This window comes from Phalacrocorax carbo, chromosome 8 (assembly GCF_963921805.1).
Source record: "Phalacrocorax carbo chromosome 8, bPhaCar2.1, whole genome shotgun sequence".
NCBI classification, from domain to species: domain Eukaryota; kingdom Metazoa; phylum Chordata; class Aves; order Suliformes; family Phalacrocoracidae; genus Phalacrocorax; species Phalacrocorax carbo.
Window position 1 is genome coordinate 6,287,473 of NC_087520.1, and position 22,455 is coordinate 6,309,927.

A 22,455-nucleotide genomic window follows, 5' to 3' on the forward strand; every position below is an offset into this window, starting at 1 on the left:
CCTTTCAATGCCTTCCCACAGCGCAGTTAGCAGGGTTGTACTCACAATATTCATCAGGGTCAGCAGGTACTTCTGAACATGTTCTTTCCCGTGGAATTGAACAACTGAGTCATCAACCCCTAGAAGGACTTCAATGTTGTAATCATCCTCCGTTGCATGCCTTCGATAGCGCTGCCTCGATCTATGCACCCGGTCTTCAATAAAGCTCAATGCGCTGTTGAGACTGTCCAAATTAGTGAGGTTAGCCGCTGAAATCAAACAGAAAAACGAGTTATCAACCAAGAGAGGTTCAGGCTCAGGTCTGGTATAAATTTGAAGTAGCAGCATTTTTTATGTTCTGTGTGTTATATAACAGCATTAGTTTCACTTAATGTCAATTAAAAATGACCTAAATCAGAGAGAAATCTGACCCAAAAGGTTTTTACTTTGCAAAGTAAAAGCAATATATTCTACAAAGTAATATTGCATAATAAATACAAGGCCAAAAGGAGCGCAAGGCATACCAACGTCTTGATGAGAAGAATGGAGCTGTTTGCAGTGAAATACTTGTTGCTTAAAAGTACTTGTAACAAAGATATATCGTTCAGGGGTCTTGTGCTACCAAGGATACCCTCCATTTCAGAACAATTAAAGATAGACACCATGCTTCAAAATCTGATCTTCCTGCCCACTGAATCCTACTTCAGGGCAAGTGCAGTTGCCAATTTCACCTTTTTCTATCCAGGCAGGTAGGAACAAACCAACCCCTCCTGCTTCAGCACATTGACTCCTCTCCCAGATACACACAGGCAATTCAACAGTAGCGACATGGATCCTCTTTATTGTTACAGCTCAGGAAGACATTTTAGATATGAAATTAATTCACTTATAGCTATGTTTGCAATTTTTTTAACAGCTTTTCATCCTTCATTCCCAATTTGCCATGTCATTTTGCATTATGGTATGTCAAAGACCAATCCATTGGGCACAACAGTAGCCAACTTTATTACTAACGATTTCTAATAGTCCCTGTGATATGAAAAGCGCGTTGTCTGACTGGACAGGATGCAGTTAATGTGGCAACTACCTACCAAAAATTAACATGAAAATATGGAATCTTGACATTTGACCCTATAGAGTGACAATGATTACCATTAATATCATTATTACCATTTGCATTACAAGAGCCCTGGAAGCCCCACCAAGAACCTCTTGATTTCAGAGAATGTCAAGAAACGAGTTTCTCAGAGAGGCGAAGAAAGGCAGCAAGCGTGCTCTGGATTGATTAAAGGCTCCCAGTGCTTAGTTCACAGAAACATAATAGGAAGCAAAGGGAGGAAGCTAAAGCCAACACCTTCAAAGCAGAAAGAAACAACTCTTGGAAATGTTACAAAAGTGGATTCTCCATCTTCATTTATTGAAGTTTTCACATCAAAACTGGCTGCTTGGGAAGGGATGAATGAGTCCCCAGGTCACTGGGCTCATTACAAGAACGTCTGTGCTCTTGCCTTAAGACCACTGCCTTGGGCTGCCATTTCAGCAGGTCCTGGGCAATGTGCAGCCTGAGCAGAGCCCCCCGCAGCTCCCCGCTGTCATGACAGCAACGTACTGACCTGTACAGCCTCTGGCTGCCAGGAGGGACACACACCGGGCCTCCCTGGCCCACACTGCACCGCTCCCCGTGCTTCAGGCTGTGCCCTGTGTGGCGAGATCCTTGTCTTTGCGCCTCCTTGAAGAGGCCTCCAGTCAAAGGACAGCCCCCAAAAGACACATTTGCCTGAGCAGCTTCTTACCTTTTCTCCACCAAGCTTCAAGGACGTGCTTGCCATGAGACCCATAAGTGCAGGCCACCGCACTGCACTGGCAGCACTCCCCTCACTCACCAGACAGACAGAGGGCTCCACGCAGTGGTTCTACATCCCCATGGAGCCACAATGTCCTTCCCCTGGGAGGGCAGCATTAAATCAGTTAATAAGCACAACCACCATGTTCTCATTACAAGCCTCAAGGCTTCCAGCAGCTTCTGCTTCTGGGGCTGCAAGGATTTAAAATTAGCCTGATCAGAATCCATGATTCAGCATGAAAATTCACTCTTCATGCAGAGCCCAGCTGTCACTCTCAGGTTTACTGTGGAGGGGGAATGGGTCTGGCCTTGCAGCAATAGAGACAGCTCTTTATCACAGCTCAAAACCTGCCAAGCAGCCAGCTCCAGCCCTACCTCATGGTTTACTCCACCAGGAAAACTTCAGTGTTAATACTTGCTAGCACCCAGGAGTAATTACCTAGCTATCACAGCGGTGTCAGGCGATTTGCTATGGGATTGTGGGGCAATCATACATTCATGATCTATAAGGCAGATCACAGTTACTGTAAAATTTGACCATAAATCTTAAAAGCTCTCTAGAAAAGTAAGACTAGGCTGGCAGGGGCTGCAGGTTGTGTAGTTTCTCTGCTGCTCACCAAAACCTACAGTAATGAGCAGCCAGGCCAAAGCTATCAGACCTGGTTTTGCAGAACAACGGTGCTGGGCAGATGGGGAGAGCTTGAACCCTGCGCTGTGGCTGCAGACAGGCAGCTCTGCTGGCTGTGGGTGCTGTTATTTCGGTGGGTGGTTGGCTGTCAAGGTATCTAGAGCTTTTGTACTTTAATTTCTTTCCCTTCTGTGTCAAAGTCAAGCTAACTCCTAGTGCGGTATCTTTATTCCTGCTGTGAGTAAATCAGCCAGAGGCAAAATGTGATCCTACCATCCTGCATTTACCATCCTGCAGTGAAGACTGCCTGTCCTCCCTCTCTGCTCCTTACTTCATCACTGTCACACTATAACCCTTACAGTCCTGCCAGCTCCTGAGGAAAGTTATCAGGCAGTTCCCTGAGAGTCATCTCACCGCCAGTGGGTGCCAACCAACTCCTTTAAATTTTGCTTGGAGCATAAAAATTCCCCACACCCACATTTACTTTCACCCCTTGAGTGTTACCCCCTCAAGACAACGTGCCCAGTGGGATCTGGTACCTCTGAGGCACCGACCCAATGTGCTTCCCAGCAGAAAGCAAGCTGCACCGGCTCCAGCTGGTGCTGGAATAATCCCAAGACCAGCAGCACAGCTCAAAACATTTACAACAGTAGCTGCAAGATTTTTGATTCATATCCCAACTTCCCACCAAGTGTCCTTTCCCGGGAGGCTCTCCTGGGACAGGGAGGGATGCCTCCACACATGGCCTGACCACACATCGCACGGACTCCTCCTCTGTTGCTGCTCTGCCTCTCAATCTCTTGCATTATGAATTCTCGGATTTGCTGGCCCATGCTGTGTTATTCCCATGTTGGATTTGCTCTTAAATCACAGTTACGTCCAAACCAAATTAATACCTGTATCTTACCAAAGAGGAAGTGAAACAAAGTTGCATCCTGTAGTAAATGAGAAATTTGTCATGTTTTGGCATCTCCACTTTCCTTAGTAACTTTGTTGTATCATTTTACTGCTAACAATGGTAGAAAAGCTCAAGAGAAAAACTTGAAGAACTAAATAAGGCACCAAACTCCTCCTTCCCATTTTCCATGTTACCTTCCCTCTGATCATCCCTGCACTTTGCACAATAACACCCCAGAAGTCATCTCAATCTGCACTGTGTTTTACTAAATCATCGCAAGACCTCTCCATCTGATGTTCATCTTCAGCAACTTTTGCCAGATCAGTGCATCAGCCACTAATTATTGGTGCCAACTTTGTCCTTCATCTCCCAGGAGCAGACAGTTGGCATTCGCAGGGGCTAACAATAGCCTGTGTTGAAACCTTCTCTTTGGTCCCACTAGGAAAAATTCACATTTGTGAAAATTAACCACTGAGAGACAAGGTTGTATTCCTCTCTTGTGCTGCTAATCCAGAATAAATCAAAAGGAAGGCAGCACTGTAACACTTCACCCAAAAATCCCTCAAAACCCCTCTTTTTTCTAATGCCAGCTAAAAACTCAGTGATATTTCAGTAATCCTCTCCTAACACTGCAGACCATCTTCCAGTGAAGGAACAGAAAGTGCCCAAGTTGTTGATAGAAAGGAAACTTGTGCTTCTGGCTTAAGCCTAAAACCAGGCGGGAGGCAGCCTGGCTTGTGCTCCTGCCTCTGCCACAGACTTCCCCCGCGGTGCTGGGAGATGCAGAAGGCAGCCGAGAGCTGGGCAGCAAAACTGCCAAGGGAAAAAAGCGTGTGCACAATCCCGCTTGATGCTGCAGCCTGGGGGGGTTTTGGGTGCCCTCCATATTTGTTTGCAGTTAATGCAGGCAAGCGATCCTTAACGCTCCTAGGCAGCAAAGTCCTCATTGTTTGCTGACTCAAGAACCAGACAACGTCCCCAGCTGTGACAGCCCCAATGATGCATTAATATATGTAGAGTACATTTAACCTGAAGAGGACAGGTCTTTATACCGCGCAGGTGCAAATTGCTTACAGCATTATACATCACACAAGATCCCTCTCCTCTGCTCCCTTCTCCTGCGCAATGTGCAATATCCCAATCTTTTACCTAAACTCTTCCACTTTTCAATCTGGTATTTTACTTTTTGTATCTGGGCTCTGTGTGAGCTTCCACATCTGCTGGGACTAGAGGTCTGACCACCCAGTACCATGGCAGCACCATGCAGCCTGCCTCCAACCCCCACCTCTAGGACAGGGAAAATTCACATTGACACAAACATCAGTTTTGCCTTTGCAGGTCTTCAGAAAAATTCTCCATCTGTGACAGTTTGGGATGTCTGACAACACCTTATTTTCCAGGAATTTTCTGCTTTGCTTATTAATCGTTGATATCATGTGCTTTACAGAAATCTAATTACATGACATCTCCTGATTCTGCCTCACCCATCATGGCAGGCAAAGCACAAACAGATGCTATGAGTTACTGAAGCATGAACACGCTGCCTGCCGCGAAAACTGCCTCTCCCTGTGGTTTCTGTCACTCCCTTTAGGACATCCACCAAAAGCACAGTTGCTGGCTTGTGATCCTGTTTTGTTTTTTTATGATCCCCTCCAAAAAGGCTCAAGGAAATATGGCTGCACCTACAGTTCTTAAAGAGCCCCTTATGAATCCACTGCGCTTTAACAGTACCAGCTTTAGGGTCCCCCAATCTCACAGCAGCATTATTGTCCTAATAAAGCAGTTTCTAATTTTTACCTCATCTTTCTGTCAGGGGGAAGGGGACCTTCTGGCAAGCCCAGAGCAGAGACCAGGACAGGCAGCTGGGAGACTGAACTGCATGTCACGTTCACAGCCATCATCTGAGGCTTGTCAGCACAGCAACTGACTGGAATTTCTTTTCAAACAGGAGTGTGCAGCATTCAGACCAGCCAGCCACCATTTCAAATGCAGCTTGTTTGCTTTTGCGGACACTTCATCTGTCATGGCAGGAGCAGACAAACACCTGAGCTGACTGCTGAGCACTTTCTCTGCAGCCTCATAAGGATCAGCACTTCTGACACACTGTTTTGCTGCTGATCTCCATTCCTGGGACACACTCCTGAAGGGACTCCTGGCTTTCCATTCCTTCATGTGGTTTGCTGCAAACCACCAGCTTTTCTGTTGTGTTTGGTTTTTTTTTTCCTTTTAACCCCAGTGACCCAGACTGAACACCACTGAAGGCACAGCTGGAGCCCATTCTGTAGCGGTGGCAAGCATATATGCGTGTGCAGTGCTGCAACGGTGCAGAAGCACAGGGCACCCACCCCTGCTCAGCTGCACTGCAGCTGGTGGCAAGGCCACTCCGAGCCGGGCACTTGTGATCACAGCATAGGCGTGAGGCCATCCATCACTTGGTGCTGCAGACGCAGGAGGAACAGGCTGTGTAGTAGGGAAGCAGAAGGAGGCAGGGTGGACTTGCTTTAGCTCTCAGCTTCCCACTGCTCAAGTACATCTGCACCTCTGGAAAAGTACCAAACGCCCTCGACAGCTTGACAAAGAACTGCTCTTTTGGGAAATGCACTTTAAATCACAAGTCATCTTTCTGTAATGCTCCCGGGCACTCATATGCTGTAGGCTTCTGTCGTGTCAGTCCTCTGTGATCGACTGACTCCCCAGTTAGCCCCCAGTTACCCTGTTCATGTATTCTTCCAAAATCCTCATTTGTCTTCCATGGTAAATTGAAGACCAACTCATGGAGGGTGAAGGCAACAATGAACAGTCAACAGATCTTGCTTTTTATCCCCTGGCGATTTTTTCTCCCATTTTTAAGTTCCTCAGTTTGGGGTTTTGTTATTTGTTCCAGTTGCAAACAATCGTGATGTGTTTTGTCCATTTGCTAATCAATAGTTTCTCTGATTTTTTTCTTTTCCCCAATGTTTTTCCTGCTGGTTTTACAGCCCTGCTCACCTTCGTCTTTGCTTTCTGTTTTGTTTTCCAAATGTCCTCTACTTGTCTTTCTTCTCCCCCTTAACCATCCTGCTCAGCCACACTGGTCTTTCATAATTTATAAATCCTTTTCCCATAGTACAGTCTACATTTGGACCCTTCTGCTATAGATCATTCATAAGAAAACTGGGTAAATCCAGCAAGGTGAATTAAAATGGAGGAGAGCTCCTGTGAGGTGAAAGCAAATTGAAAATGGTCTGAACAAGAGAAGCAAATCACACACAGTGCACTGGGTACATGATACAAAGTTAGCCCTGCTCAAAAGGCATCCCCAGGAGGACACTGCCTCAACACAGCTTTAATTTGGAGCTCAATTTTCATAGTATTCTTGTGATTTCTTGAATCACAGGTTAACACAGCAGCTTCTACTTGGTAAATCCTTAACCAAGAGCAATTACTGCAGCAGAACTCTCTTTGGGTGTGTGTTCAAATTCCTCTTCTTCCACTTTTTTATATAAACCAAAAGCAAGACCACACTAGTAGTCTAAAGACCAGACATGCACCAGGTGTCCTCACCAAGGTTACGAATCATTGTCCTGCCCTTATTTGCAAAGAAGCAGTAATTTAAAAGGAAACTTTTGGGCCGCATGCCTTGCTAACCATATGATCTCATTACGAGCTCCCTGCCTCTTAATTTACAGTAATGCCGCTTCTAGCCAAATCACATTTTAACGCAGAGCCTGCTCCACCTTTCATCTGTCCAGGGGAAGTTTGCCACGAGTATCAGGGTAAGCTGGGTTGGGCTCTCAAAAATAGGTCTCAGACTCCAGCTGCCAAAAGGCCAGCAGATATCTGTACTCCTGCTGGAATGATCTGGTCGAGGCAGGAGCAGACAAACACCTGAGCTGACTGCTGAGCCCTTTCTCTGCAGCAGGGAGGACTTCAAAGTATTTAACAGTTTCAAATACTGTAAATTTGGGCCTTTATAAAGCAATTCTTGTAAAATTCTCGGGACAGAACAATTGTCCCATATTTGCAGAATGAATGCACATTTTTGCAAACGCACAGGCTCAACCACCCTTCATTCCCTTTCTTTCCTGCCACCTATGCAACAGCACAGTGACTTTAAAACTCAGGACACGCTCAAGTACCTGCCTGAGTCAGAGTTATAAAGAATAATGAAGTTGAAACCTACCGAAGTGGCAAAATAGAGGAGAACTTTCAAAACTGAAAAAAATTTTGTCTTTTCCGAAGGATAAACCAATTAGCGCAGTGACAATGGCCAGGTGGACGCCATGGCAAACGGCCAGGTGAGAGGCACTAAGAATAACCACAGCTAGATGTTGCCAAGGAGATATTTTCTGGCATGTCACAACAAAGAGAAAAGGTATTACAATACTAAAAAGAAAAGTTGAAAACTAAATTGATCTCATCAGGGCCACAGTCACACAATGAATAACATAAAGATGAGAGATAATTGCACTGTTAAAAGATTAAGTGAGAGCGAGGTAATAGAATACCTTGGGCTAAAACTTTTTTTTTTCCCAAAATGGTGAACATATTGTGCTACAATTTTAACTTTCATATTACGACATAATAGTCAAAAATTAAATGAAAGGAATGGCAAACCAGCCAGGCAAACCAATCTGTGTGACCTGGTTGAAGTGGAGCTTTCTGAGAACTGAACAGAAAGTTTTTCTAACAGCAAAATTTATCCTTTGGAAAATTTTCAGCTATCAACCTTACTAATGCAAACACTGGTTTCACAATTTAGCACCAAGTAACGAATAAGATGTTTTTAACTCAGTGCTTAAAAGGGGGCAAAAAAAGCTACTCTGTAGAAAATTAATTTGTGGGCCAACTTCTAAGTTTCTCTGACTGAATTGATTGCATCTGGGAAATGCTTATTTTGCAAGTATTTTGGCAAGTCATTGTAAACTAGCTTGTATTGCAAAGCCTGTGACTTGCAAAAGATGTTGCCTGATATACCACATCCCACCAGTTTCCAGAGCCCACAGTTGGCCCAGGACAAGGCCTCCATCCCTTACGAGCCCTCAAGCACACATGTGCACCCATGCAAAGTGGGCTTTACTTGACATGACTCGTGTAGAGCTACAAAGGCAGCTCAGTGCTCTTGATCTAATTAATTATGCATGAGCTGCAAATGAAACCACAGAGTTCAACCATGTCCCCACACAGGTGCTCGGTGTAGAGACACGGCTCCGTGAAGCTCTACAAGCCCCAGAGATCCCACCTGAAGTCCCAAACACAGAGCCTTCTTGCTTCCCTCTGAGCAAGGAATCAGGATCTGACCCAGAACTTACCTTCCCCAGCCAGGCTTTAACGAAGTGTTCATGGGCTATTTGGGTCCAAGTCTGCCACTGAGATACTCAAACGTCCAATCCATATTCCAGGCATGATTAAATAACAGCAATTTAGCACATTAAGTAAGCTGCCTAGCTGACCCCTGGCTTTGTAGGTGACATGTCTAACAATCCCACTTGCATTTTTAACAGAATGAAATGCCAAACCTTGGTACAGGACCTGAATAACAACAGGTTACTGGGGATGGAAGTGGTCTTTCCATAAGCTAACTATACCACAAGAAGGGCAAATTAAGTTTAATTACAGTCTAACAAACAAACATTAAAAACCACACAGGTAAAAAAAAAAATTCCTAGCCAGGACAGGGAGAGTGACAAGACAGAGAAAAGACAAATACATACAATAACCATACATCAGTGGAAATACTGCTGAAAAATAATGGCTGAAGGAAATATGCATCTTTCCAATGTTTTTTAGCCGTAACTACAGAACAACAAATGTTTGCCTTTTGGTAACATTTCAAAGCGGAATGATTCCATCCTGTTAAAAAGGGAGCTCTTTTGTCAGATATAAAGTCTCAAAAAGTTGTAAATAATCCAATTAAATGTTTTCAATGTCAAGTATAACGGACATAGTATAAATCTCATCAGTGTAAATAAACGACAGTGCAAACAGCCCCTGTTCTATATAATCATAATGATCTTTTAATTACACAAAGTAAATGGACTGCTCATTTCACCTTGTGAAGAAAAGCATAGGAAGAAAGTTTCCAAATTCTAGGGTGAAAAATGTGTGTAATTTGAACTACATATAAGTTCAACCAACTTGTACATCTCAGAATATTACACCAGAAATCAGCAGTCAGTCAGGGGAAAAAAAAAAAATTAATTTGAGTTCTACAAGAAGAAAACATAATCCAGGCAGTCTGAACACAGGCAATGTGATGCACGATGCCTTGGCTACTTACACTGGCAGGATTTGAATCAGAGCAAGAAGGAGTTATAGTTTTACCTATGTTTTGAAAATATCCTTGTTGCTAAATCTGCTTGGACTTTCTGCAATAACCAAAACAGCTGCAAGTGATTAGAGACTGTAAGAAAGACAAAGCTAACTTGGAGAACACAGGAATTTCTTAAACTTCAAAATGACAGTAAAAAACTCTGAAAGAGAACCAGTCTCTGCTCCAGTGAAAGCGCACGAGGTTTATTCCCGAGGCATTTCAAAATCAAGGGCAAAGGCTTCTTTTGTCATTTGTACAAGAGCTCTGAATCTGTCAGGCCCTACAGAAGGCAAACTGCTAAACACTGCCCTTCCTATTGCAGTGTGTGGGTGGGAGCAGAGTCCCAAAGACAACAGCTGAGAAAAGATGCTTCCAAAATGCAGCACTTCTCATGAGCATGTACCAGGGATGGAGGGAGGGGGAAGGAAGGGAGGAAGGAAAGAAGCTGGATGGATGCATGGATACCAAAACCCTCTGGGGAAAAGGCAAATCAAGAGGCAGAAGTTGGAAAAACACAAATGCAAAAGAGGAAAGTAAAAATAAATCATGGTTGGACTTCCTGTTGCAGTTCCCTACTGCCCCTAGGAAGGTGAAGCCAGGACTTGCTCCCCGCTCCCGCTCCCCAGCCCTGAGAGCTGCAGCCTGTGAACAGCCCCCGAGCTCAGGGAGCACAGGGATGAGAGCCTAGGTTTGCAAGGCAATCCATCTCCCCAGCGCACACGGGCAGGGCTTTAATGTTTCTTTCTCAAGATAAATTTAGCATTAATATCTGTGGGCTTTGGAGGGATTAGAGGCAGGTCAACATGCAGTTGTTTAGTTTTCTGGCAGGTCCGAGATATTTTTCATTCCTTCTGGGTCAAATGGTCTTGAATACTGAAATTTGTTTAAAGTGAAAAAAACAAACAAAACATTTCTGATTTGTTCTGAAATCACATTTTACTCATTTCATATGAAATCAAGCACTTCGAGTCTCAGTTCAGAGAATTGTTTAAAATATAAGATACTTCAAAGGAAAGAAGGGAAATAGTTTGTTTCAAACCCAGTGCCATGAAAAACTTCAACTTTTGGGGGTTTTTTCTTTCTTTATCTGTGTGAAGTTCAGTGAAAATTCAGTACCTTTTATCACCAATAAAAAATTTCACCCAACTCAATTGCAAGTGCCAGGACTAAAAAGAGTTTCCATTTGCCTCTTTCCACCATCTATCCCCCTTCCTCCAAAGGAATGATCATAATTTCAGGACCTCTGTATTTTTGTTGCGTTATTCAGGTATTATTGATAAGCAAGCTGTACTCAGCACTGACTTGTCCTTCAGACTGGCTTCCAGCCTAATCAAACTGAGGTCGTCTGTCTACTAAATGAGATGTCGCTGGTAGGATGTAATGCTCCTTGGCAGGTGATAGAGAACTCTCCTATAGGGACAAATCAGACGCACCGCACCTCAAAATCAAAGCCTTTCAAGAATTATGTAGCAAGGAATTTATCTCCTGAATTAAAGCAGTATCATCTTTGTCTGTGTAAATAAGGCTTAAAGTGGTCAGAAATTGCATTTGTATTCACTCTGCAGAGCGTTATAAAATTGCTTTAGTATTAATGACTACTCTGCTCTTACTACAGAGAATGAAATCAGACTTTGGAAAGCAAATGCACAATGTCCAGTAAGAAGGACTGGGAAGCCTTTTACAGGTATGTATGTGCACACATATAAAGGTACACCTATATACAGGTACCACACACATAATAATTGTCAAGATAAAAGAACTCCATATTTTAACAAGGTATAACGGTGGTTGGAGGGTTGGTGGACAACTGACTTGTTAGCTGACATTTCTATTAGAAATGTTTTTAAAAGGAGCCAAACTTATTGGGAAACTCAGAAAAAACAGCAAATTGAGATATTCAGTTTTTTCAAAATTAAATTCTCTTTAAATGGTGCTAACCCAAACTAATGCTAAAAAGGCTAGACAACTCAATGGCTGTTAGAGAAACAGTAGAAGGTGTTATGGGTAAAACCAGACAGTTGCTCCAAAGCTTCAAGTAGTTTCTGCCTTCTGAACTGGAACAGCGTATAAAGACCATTTAGCCTCTAGCCTGTTACTTTTGCAGAGTAAATGGGAAATGACAAAGCCAACACAAAAAAAAACCCTCTCAAACTGCCTTACAATGCAGTTGCTAGCGTAATCAAGAAGTCAGCTGAGAGCTCTGCTCACATAAATTAACACATTCTGTCTAAAACTGGTAAAACTGGAGTCACTCAAGATCCAGGTTTCTGCAATGAGTTATAGAATGGGCTAACCAAGCCGCTCCTAATTTGCTTGATTCTAAAAAGGCCTGTAATCAGTTAAACAATGACCATAGGAAGAAATGGAACAAATACAAAAAAATTCCACAAATCATTGGCTATAACACCATAGTTTATGTTTCATTTTAGAAACCAAAAGGTAAAAAGCTATCCACAAGTATATCCATCTTCTTTATTATTCCAAAACCCTAAATGTTTAGATAAAAATACTGATCATGCAAACAGTGAAAATATTAATTATTAACACATACTGTGCTAACAGAAGGAATAACATGGTCCCCTCATCTGAAGTCAGAACAGACTCTATCCTCTTTCAGTTCTTGCTGAGCAAGAGAATATTACTCCTTCAGTTGTTCAAAGATAAATTCTTCATATTTTCCCATTACCCCAAAAAGACGAGAAGTCTGCAAAAGCTAGACAGCAAAGCTAAACACCAACTGAACTCACTTTAAAGAAATAAAGTAACATCTTGTAGCATGGGGGAAGCAAGGCTGCAGGGAAAAGTAATATCTTTTGGTAGCTGAAGAAGGCACATTTTGGGTGTCAGGGTCTCTTCAACAGATTATTGTAGAGCTATCTGTCTCCTCAGCAACACGAGTACCACAAATACAGTCTCCTTCAGTCCACCTATAGTACCTGTCCACTCAGATCTGAGACCATAAATCAGTGCTGAAAAGTAATGTATTTAAAGTCAGACAAAACAGCATCTACTTGTCTGACAACAGTGCTATTCAATTATGCAATACGAAAAAGGCACAAAAGTACCACAGTCAATAAAGACTCCGCTTGGCTTTGGTGCCCTGGAAGCCCCCATGAGTCCCCAACAATGATTTTGGACTTGCAGGACTCTGCAAGATCTTCTGCAGTGTGGGAGTTGGACATGTATTTATTGAAGCTGGCACTAACCAATATCCATCACTTCCTCACTAGTTTCAACCTTATTAGAAAAATGATATCAGTAGCTGCTACTGTCCCACTGAGCTTCAAAGGAAAGCAGTGGGTTGGTGGTATCTAGGTGCTCTCGTTGCCTGGTTCACCAGCTTATCTTCATCTGAGCTCCAGGCTGCCTTTGGTGAAAAGTCTTCCACTTGACCTTTCCTATATTTCTCTTAGGATCAGAGAATTTTAATTTACTACTTTTTCACTCTTTCCCATCTATTTCTGGCTAATCTTCTCTAAAATTTCTGAAGCATTCAGAAACGTTTCTTACATTCTGGTTTTAGTCCAAGGTGCCTTAGTCTGAAACACTGCAGTGCAGCTGGGCAACTCATATTTTGCTGAATAACTGGTTCACCAAAACCAAGTTTTGATTTTTTTTTAAATGATTTTCAAATTGAACCACAGGCTTTTTGAGGGGTAAAAAAAAAATAATGGAGCAAGGACTCATGTTTCTTTTCAGTGAACATATATTCCACAATATGAAAGTGCCCAACCAGCTCAGGCTATAGCAGAGAGGAGGAGAGGAGGACATGCAACCGTGCAAGCAGCTGGGGGTGTTTATCTTCCAACGATAGAAGCCAGCTCTAGCTTGTGAAGTTGCAAATATTGCAAAGTTAGTCCATGCCATGAAGTATAACATGCATTAAAGGAGTTCGTTCACAGAAAGAGCCAACGGGCTGCACCTTGCCTAAGGACTGGAATCTGCGGGAGGGCGTTCAACACAACCAGGCAATATGAGGGAGATCCTCAACCCTCCAGCCCAAGAGTTTGTTTTTTTTCAGACACTGTCTAGCTTTTAGCTACTACCTACCTCTTGACCCACAAGGCCATTTGAATGGGAGACTGTTATCCAAGTTATTCAAATGTTTCTCAGCCTTGCTGAAAATCAGGAAATACCGATTCTGAGCAACCTGCTGTGGGGGAAAAAAAACCCACACCAAAAAAATACCACCACAATGAAAAAAAAAATCACAATATGAAAAGAATAGAAGCCAAGCACCTAGCAAAGGGAAAAACCTTTCAAAGGTGAAACCACAAAGCAGGAGTGTCAAACTGCCATATGAAATTAGTGCAGCAGCCGTTGCACATCACATGAGTTTCAGCTACCTCTTCTGACCGAGCTGTAGCTGTGAGCTCCACACTGGGGTTTTTATGTTTGGGGGGCTGAATATTTTCAGACAATTCCACTAAAATTATGTTTAAAAAAACTTATCTGGAAAGCCAAGTAATGCTCTGGGAGGCAAAAGAGAACATCAGTATTTGGATGACCTAAAGTATGAAGAAAGTCAGAGAAGAACAAAATGCCTGAAGCATTAACCTGCTAGGATTATTTCTTAACGTCACAAACTTCAGGTCCATTTGAAGTCTCACAACAGAGAAACTAAGGCAACCAATTGAACTTCTGTGTGAAAAGATGAAATAAAAAATCCTATAGAGTACAGCATGTGGTCTTGCAGATATGTCCTGAATTCACCCAGGGAGACTGACGCCTGTTGCAGAAACCCTCTGTTGCCATTAGTCAAGGCAAAGAAAGGGTAAAAAATGTACTTTCTTGTCCAGCTGCATAGGCAGCTCCTCTCTCTTTGTTTCCCAGTCTTCCAGGCCTGGATCTAGCTCAATCCAGACATTACCTACAGTTATCTATCTTATCAAGGCCAAAAACATGCCTCATGGCCTGTGAGCAATATCCTGCCCCACTGGTATCAGCAGCTTAACTTCAACAAATCCACATTTCCATCTTCTCCTTGCGACTCAGAATAACCTCCAGAAAACCAACACCCTTCCCCAAAGACAAGTGATGGCAAAGCTCCAACAAATTCTGTAGATAACCATCTGGGCAAGGAAAGGGTTCACGCCAAAATGTGTTTGTGAGGGGGAAGAGGGTTGTTTGGATCTGGGGAGAAGACTTGCTTTGTTTGGCAGATACACGTAGAATATGATGATGGAGCCAGAGGGCTTTGGGAAGAGACATTCAATGTGCTTCCAAGGGCTGGACCACAGATAGAAACACCGGTGAAGAACTGCAAGAGAAGAGGCAAAAAAGAGGCACTGATGGCATAAAAGTGTAGGGGTCTGAAAACACATATTTGGGAGGAAGAGGGTAATGAATAGAGAACCAAGTGACAAAGAAGCAAAGCCCAGCTCCTGGGGTAGGGGCTGCTGACCACTGGTGGTTTCACACACCCCTGTACAAGCAGCTTGTCTTTCACAGGCTCTGGGTAATGCAGGGTAGAGCTGACTGAACATCTGCTAGGGGTGAAAGCTTCCTCTACAAAACCTAGGCAGCTGGTGGATTGGCAGGTAATTGTAAAGGAAGGAGCAGCGTTAAAACCCTGCCCCTGAAGCTGGTGTCCAGGGCCGCCGGTCCTGCCACCGGCTGAAGCCTCACTGCTGCTCCCAACAGAGGTGAGCACAGCAGGAGCACCTCTGCAAAGGGGCAGGGTCACAGGTCTTGGAAGACTGACAAAAAATGCTGAGGAGGGACCACCACAACAGACAAGCATGGTGGCAATGATGAGGCTGAGAGGGCCAAATGGAGCCATTTCATGTATGCAGGCTTATCACAACCAGGCTGGCACCAGCGCAGCCTTTTTCCTACTCCTGCTTTCCTCATACACATTATCCTGGAATAATGTGCATGTACAGTCACACCAACTCACAGTTTATGGAGTTTGCTCAGATTTACTGCTCCCTGGGAAAGCAGGAAGCCAATACAGGAGTACAAGATCCCAGCTAGCATCCTCCACTTCCCAGCTCTTCCCCTTGGCACCTTGGAAGGAAAGGGAAAGAGGCCAGGAAGAACCAGGCAGGGACTGAGCTTGTACCAGGGCAGCTACCACAGGGCTGCAGCCAGCCCACGTGTGCGCTGGGGTCCGCACTGCCTTTCCTCTGCACCACGATGCGTGGCTGCTGCTCAAGCTCATTCAAGATCTGCTTAGACCATAAATTCTGCAGGGCAGTGAGTGTCCACTGCTGTGCTGGCACCGTGTTATCATGAGGTGTTTTCAGTCCTGGCTGGGCAGTTGGTATAACCATCATGTAAACAGCTGATAGCAACCAGCCTTTTTTTTCCCCTGGAGCCAATTGCTTCCTCAAACTTCTGTAAATCTCTGCCTCCTAACATGAAGTTAGCACAGTTCTGTAATTATGGATGTAGCATAAGGAGCAGACAAGCTGAATTAGGCTTCCGATTGCATGTCTAATTTACGTACAACTGCAGCAATTACAGATGCAAATTAAATAACTGTGCAGAAAATGGGTTTTATTAGCCATAACTAAAACCCAATAAAATTCAGTAGTTCAAGCACATCTCTGCACTGAATGTGCCTCTTCAGAATGTCAATTAGAAATGTGAGAAACAACCGGGATTTCCTATTTCCTATTCTGAAAAGGAAGAAAAAATACAAACTGTCAGAGCACATGTCTGTCTTCTACAACAAAATGAACAGGAGCTCTAATCAGCAATTTCAGAGCAACACATTGTTTCACACACAGCGGTTCTATGCAGCTTTTAAACACATTATTTATACTCAGTCTTTCATGCCTGACATGGCTGAGAAAAGTCTCATCTAATAAAACCACATGCTAAATGTAATTCAGCTTCAGAAGAGGCCTACTCTGACTGCCTGGCAGGTAAGGATTTAAAAGTTTAAACTCAAAGCTCAGGAACACTGTGCTTAACTTCGCAGCCTTTCTGAGATTTGGGAAGTTGGGGGCTTCTTAGCATCATGTCAACTGGGTCTGGGGCTGCGAAAAGCCTCTCTGGATGTTTTAATGCTGAAACCACTCAAATCTTCTGTCATTCAGACTTAGCATGAGTGCTGCCACATCTAAGGAGCCAGCGCTAACCTGTCAATTTGTTTAAAAGCAATAAAAAAATTGTTCCCATCAAATCAAGGTTAATCCTCCTGCATAGCTCTTATACAGTTCCCTGCTATGTGTGATTAAATCTACTCCATATATATATGCAGCACAAACACCTGGAAAAAAGTTTATATATACCATGGTGTGTCTACACTGTCTGTTTGCTTCATTCCCTGGTTTGCAATGGAGAGGGGATTTTCCTGGCTGGCTGCACTACACACACGTGAGTTAATCACACTGGCTCTGACCGGGAGTGACCCTTGGCTCTCAGCATGGGAGCCCTGGCGTGTTCCTGTACAGCCACCTATACACAGCGGGTCAGAGCATACCACTGATGCACAGCATAGGGAGAAGCCAGGATTTCCACTTACAGTATAGCTAATTCCCACTATGCATCACACATCCTTCCCTCCCCACCCAGCTGCAGGCAGAGGCTTAGGAAGGGCTCTGTCCCTCCCTGGCCACGCACGTACGTCCCAGGCAGGTGGGATTGCCCAGGTCCCTTCCCCGACAGATCTGAGCAGGGCCAGCTCCTAGGCACCAGGAAGAGACAGAAACACCCAGCTTCTTGTGTGGGGCAGGCAAGCAGATGCCAGAAGGGGAGCAGGCAGCATGCCACAGATAGCAGGTGGCCTTGTCTCCAGGCTCCCTCGCATGTGGCTTCCACTGGTGCCCTCTTCTCCCACTGAGGTCCACAGGTGCTCTCTCTTGCCTCAGCTGTCCCGCTTCATGATGCGTTACTTCCAATACAGCACCTTCCCCAGCGCAACAGTAACACAGGTGGGATTTAGCACATAAGATTAGCAGGATCATTGCTGTTCCTGCTCTGTTTCCCAGTGGACCTGGTCCTGCATGCGGTGCCCTCCCTGCCACCGTCCTGTGCTTCTCCTGCCAGGCCACAGCATGGACACTCATTCTGGATGCAGAAACCTCCTTCAGAATTTAAATATACCACATCCACCGACTTCCCCTTATCTCTTGTGGCAGTTATATCCTCAAACAACTCCAGCAAATTACTTAAGCATGACCTCCCTTGCCTGACTGTCTGCCAGGTAGTCTTAATTAAACTGTGCGTTCCCATATACATTCTCCACAGCACCCTGAGGAGACGTTTCCAAGATTTCCTCCTTTTGTGTATTCCCTTGGATCATCTATCATTAAACAGCAATAATGATAAGCAAAATGAAAAAGACAAGAATAGTTTTGTATCTGCAGAAAGATAGCCCACAAAAAATAAATAACTAGAAATCAGTTCTTAGACTGGCCACTGAGCCTCTCCCCAAATCGAGATCCTGAGATGCTGAGTGCTTCACTACAGCAGCCGAAGTAGAAGATTTTCAAACATTGTGGTGATGAACATCTGAGTAAGATCTAAAGAAGGTGTGTTCAAAACAGATCTCATCATGGCAAGGATTATTTAAGTTACTAAAAGAGAACGCAGCCCAGAAATATTGATTCTGCTTACGATTTAAATAATAGGAGCACACACATGGGTTCATTTCCAGATTTTATAACTAAGGGACTCATGTCAAAGGCAATATAATTTGATAATTAATTTTTTATGTTGCAGTTCTAGATTCAGATGTTCCCAATTCCATAAAAAGCTTTAAAAAAAACAACCCTCAATGAGCCCACTCCCCTTCCCAAACTGCTCCCCTCCTCTTAAATCATTCAGTCTACTGCCAGTCTGAGTGGGTGCAGGAGCATCCTGCAGCCACCAACCGCACCCAGCTCTGCAAAGGCAGAGGGGCAGGCAGAGCTCAGCAGAGGCTGCCTTGGCACTCAAAGGAAACACCTTCTCTTGGAGGTGAACTGCTCTGGAAATGGTGATTTTGTAGCACTGGGAACAGCCAAAGGGCAGAGACTGAACCACACTTTCCAAGCCTCCAGCCAACAGCCACATCTCTGGGGTTGTAACACAACAGCAGCAGCACCCTTGGCCCCAGGAGCCTGCCACAGAGCATAGAACATCCAAAGAAGGTGAGCAAGGTACTTTGAGGCACAGGTTTATTAATCTTGTCAAAAAAACTAAGGAGATTTAGGATTTACACTTATCCCATGCCTGATTTTAAAAGATATTTTAAGTCATGCCTTTGTTTCTAGCTGTATTTTGTAGCTGACCTATTTCTGTTCATGATTAGCACTGGGGTTTTGTTTTACTCCAGGATCAAGATACATATGGAAAAATCATCTGGGTTGTATTTGGACAGATGCAACATGATTGTTACCTAAATTCTGAGTACAAGACTCTGTTGTTGCTGATGAGTGAGCAGGAGAGAAATCAACTTGATTTTGTGATCCAAGCTCGACTTTGCATAGCTCAGCACTCAAAGAAATGCTCTATTCCTAACAGCGCAATGAAATCTGGCAGCATTTCCACAGCAATGCATATGGAAGTCCACAATGTCATCCCCGCAAAGTCATTTTTCACAAGAGAAGTACACCCAGAACTGAGCCACGCCGTCAAAAACTCCTTCATTGCAACCTTGCCCAGGGAATGTCAGGCAAATAAAAACCCACCAGGTCTCACCACAGCTGTCCCATTCATGTAACACAGGAGTAACTGAAGAGAAAAAAAAAATTATGCTTTTAACTGAAACCAATGTTTTAATAATTCAAGAAACTACCTGCTCTTACCCCTGCTGCTGGTGGTCAGTTGGATGACGACACCAATGTGGGGCAGAGGGTTAGGATGTTGGGGGAGGAGACGAGAGGCAAATGATGGAAAAATGGGAGGAGGAGAGTTATACCCATGGCCAGACTTTGCCTCCCTAAAATAGATGAAAAAATCAGGGGATACTATATATTTTATGGAGCAATGGATCTAATAGAAGGATACTTAGTCATTCACAGTGGTCTAGAGAACAGGAAATTCTGTGTGAGATAAATGAATTACACCACAGTAAATGCATGGGTACATCCAATTTGGATTTGGACCTTGTATGTGCAACTGGTGTGAAACCACAGACAAGACTTGGTATTGACATCCGTGGTTTGTGGGCAGCACTTCCATTACAGAGGCAGGATACAGACTCACTGCAGCCAGAAGACCTATTGAGATCATCTAGCTAGAAGACATAATTTTCTTACATTGCATACAGTGCATCTATGTTAAAAATTAATGAAGACTCGGGTACAGCTATCAATAAAGATGGACAAAAGTGAATACTATGTGCAAGAGGTTTCTGTGCACCTGAGGGAAAGAGTCACTTTCGGTCTTCCAAGCAGAATACCACACACGGCTACTTTGCTAGTGCAGCATCCCCAAAAGTCAGTGCATCACCAGATGCCATTGATCCATGCCAGGTTATGTAAGGTCTAGAGCACACTTCCTACAGAAACTTGCCAAACCAGAAATCCTTTTAGTACTTAACTTGAGATTTTGTTAAGATTCACTTAGTCTGCCTTCTTAAAGTACATTTACAAAAACAAAAATGATCAATAACTCCACTATTAAATTTCATTACTTTGCATAAGTAATTTGGGACAATACATTAAGTAAATGAATGAATAATCCTTGAAATCTACACACAGTAGGACAACAGCTTTAGCAGCAAATCTCTGCTGGAAGGAAAACCAGCAATTCAGACCACTCACTCAATCTACGAGGCAACTTATGAAAACCAGAAAATAATCAGTTTCATACTGGAAGCAAGTGGATTAACTTTAAAAGACATCAGCGTAGCAATTTCTAGCTATTAGAATTTTTCTGACAACATAAATTTCCAATTTCAGCAGCCAGAGTAGGTGAAGCTTTAAGCACAAAGAGCTCATTGATTCAATATGTCTGTAACAGTTTAATTCTGAAAAATCAATCATTGTGCATTTCCTGCAATACTTTTTTGTAGCATTCTCCTATGCAATTTATTATTATTGCTTATTGCTAAAATAGAAACGGTGATTCCACCACTCTCAGCCCTACTAAATCATTATTTAATGCTGTATTGCTGCCCTCCTTATATAAAGGGATAGCTTGGTTTATTCTGAAGAACATTATTATTAAACATTTTTTGGTTGTGTTTATAGTTGGTGGCTATTATTTTAAGAATTCTGTGTTTTCTTTGAGCAGATTTCCCTCGCCCCACCTATGCCGGGTTGAGCTCTTGGAATCACCTCTAAGGGAAAGGGTCGCTTTTGGCTTACAGAGTATCCCTGGACAAAAGCCAGAAGCTATAAACATGAATTTTTCATTATATTAATTGTCCTAGTTTAACTATGCAACATGACTCTTCAAGATAACCGATACAGAATTTTAATTGTGTGTTCAGTCTTTATAAGCCCTCTTCCTAACCTTTTTTGTACTGGAGGGAGCTTCTGCCAACAAACACTGCCTCTTAGCTAATGTTCAACTTTCTTTGTAATTCACTTTCCTGACCTTTTATTTTGACATTTTCACCTCATATATTAATTTCTGCTTGCACTGAATACTGAAGCATTATAATTACTTACATATAAACCTTTCATCGCATATTTCTTTGGACTTTGTTAGAAGATGCTGTATATCAAATAACAGCAAATTTCACATTAATCAGCTGGCCTTTCAGAAGAACAGGCTGCCAGCAGCCAGGAGACCATCACACCTAGGGCCTCTGTGCCGCCGAGCATGGGTCAGAGGAGGCTTCTGCTTTGAGAGAGCAACACAGGGCGTTCCAAAGAGAGAAACCAGCCTTTCCAGACCTCCTGTGGCACCTGTGAACCTGTCTCCAGCCTTGCCCTCACCCAGCTTTGGGGCATCTATAAGTTAAGCAGGACACCGAGGACCCTCCCTGCACATCCCAGGAGCCCCATCGCCCCAACAAGACTTCAGACACGCTTGAGAGTTACCTTTCTCATCTTTCTCTCTCCATTAATGGATATTATGGGTAATTTAAACCACGTTTTCTAGTGAGTTTATTACCCATATCAAGAAAAAAAAACCATAAATCATGCAGGTTTTATTGTATATTTTTATCTGCAACATATTCACACACAATCTATTACAAATGGGTAAGATTCAGTGACACAATGAAGCTCTCACATTCAATAAATGTTCTTCTCATCTGGTTTCCATACTAGAAACAAGCAACAGCAACTGCAACAAGGAGTAATTCAGGTGATTGGCCCTTGTAAGCTGGTGTCCATTGGACCTGACACCTCCTGAACCCAGCTCAGTGATCCACCTGAGGGTCTTCTGCAGTGAGGTGACATACAGCATGACAAGGTGCATCCCTGTACCCACCAAACCGCCATGCAAGAGTCCAATGTGCCTCACCAGACGACAGGAGACCTGTCCCATTGGTAACAAGCACCCAGTTCAGCAGCTGTTCTCCATGGTATTTCTGATTCTTCAGGGTGGAGATGAAAGCCTCCAAACTGCCCAGCTGATTGCAATATCCCGTGGTGACTTCCATACACCAGTGTGGATTTCAGCCCTCCTCTACCTTGCTGGCTCCTCTTCCCACAGCACAGCAGCGTTTAAAGTAGCATTTTTCCAGGAACTGGCATGTGTTGGGATGACAACCCATGACAAGCAAGAGAGAGATTTCATTTCTCAAAGTCCCAGCCTAACTTTTTTCTAGTCCTGTTCCATAAGATACCATAAAAAGCATTTAAATTTTTTCCACAGCAGCTGCCTTCAGAAAGTCTCTTGGATGCGATTGCTCTAAATACAATTCCAGCCTTTTTGGGTTTTTGATCTTTTAGTTGCAGTGTAGGAATTGTAGGACCTTCACA

The 22,455-nt window shown here is 43.5% G+C and overlaps 1 protein-coding gene across 2 annotated transcripts in view; it reads right to left on the minus strand.

Annotated features, from left to right (window-relative positions):
• Nucleotides 1-22,455, minus strand: part of ADAMTS2 (ADAM metallopeptidase with thrombospondin type 1 motif 2) — a 190,089-nt gene that overhangs the window by 62,043 nt on the left and 105,591 nt on the right. For both annotated transcript variants that reach the window (XM_064458419.1, XM_064458420.1), the window contains one exon: nucleotides 46-248. In XM_064458419.1, coding sequence (XP_064314489.1) covers nucleotides 46-248 — 203 coding nt within the window. The remainder of the gene's footprint in view (nucleotides 1-45; nucleotides 249-22,455) is intronic.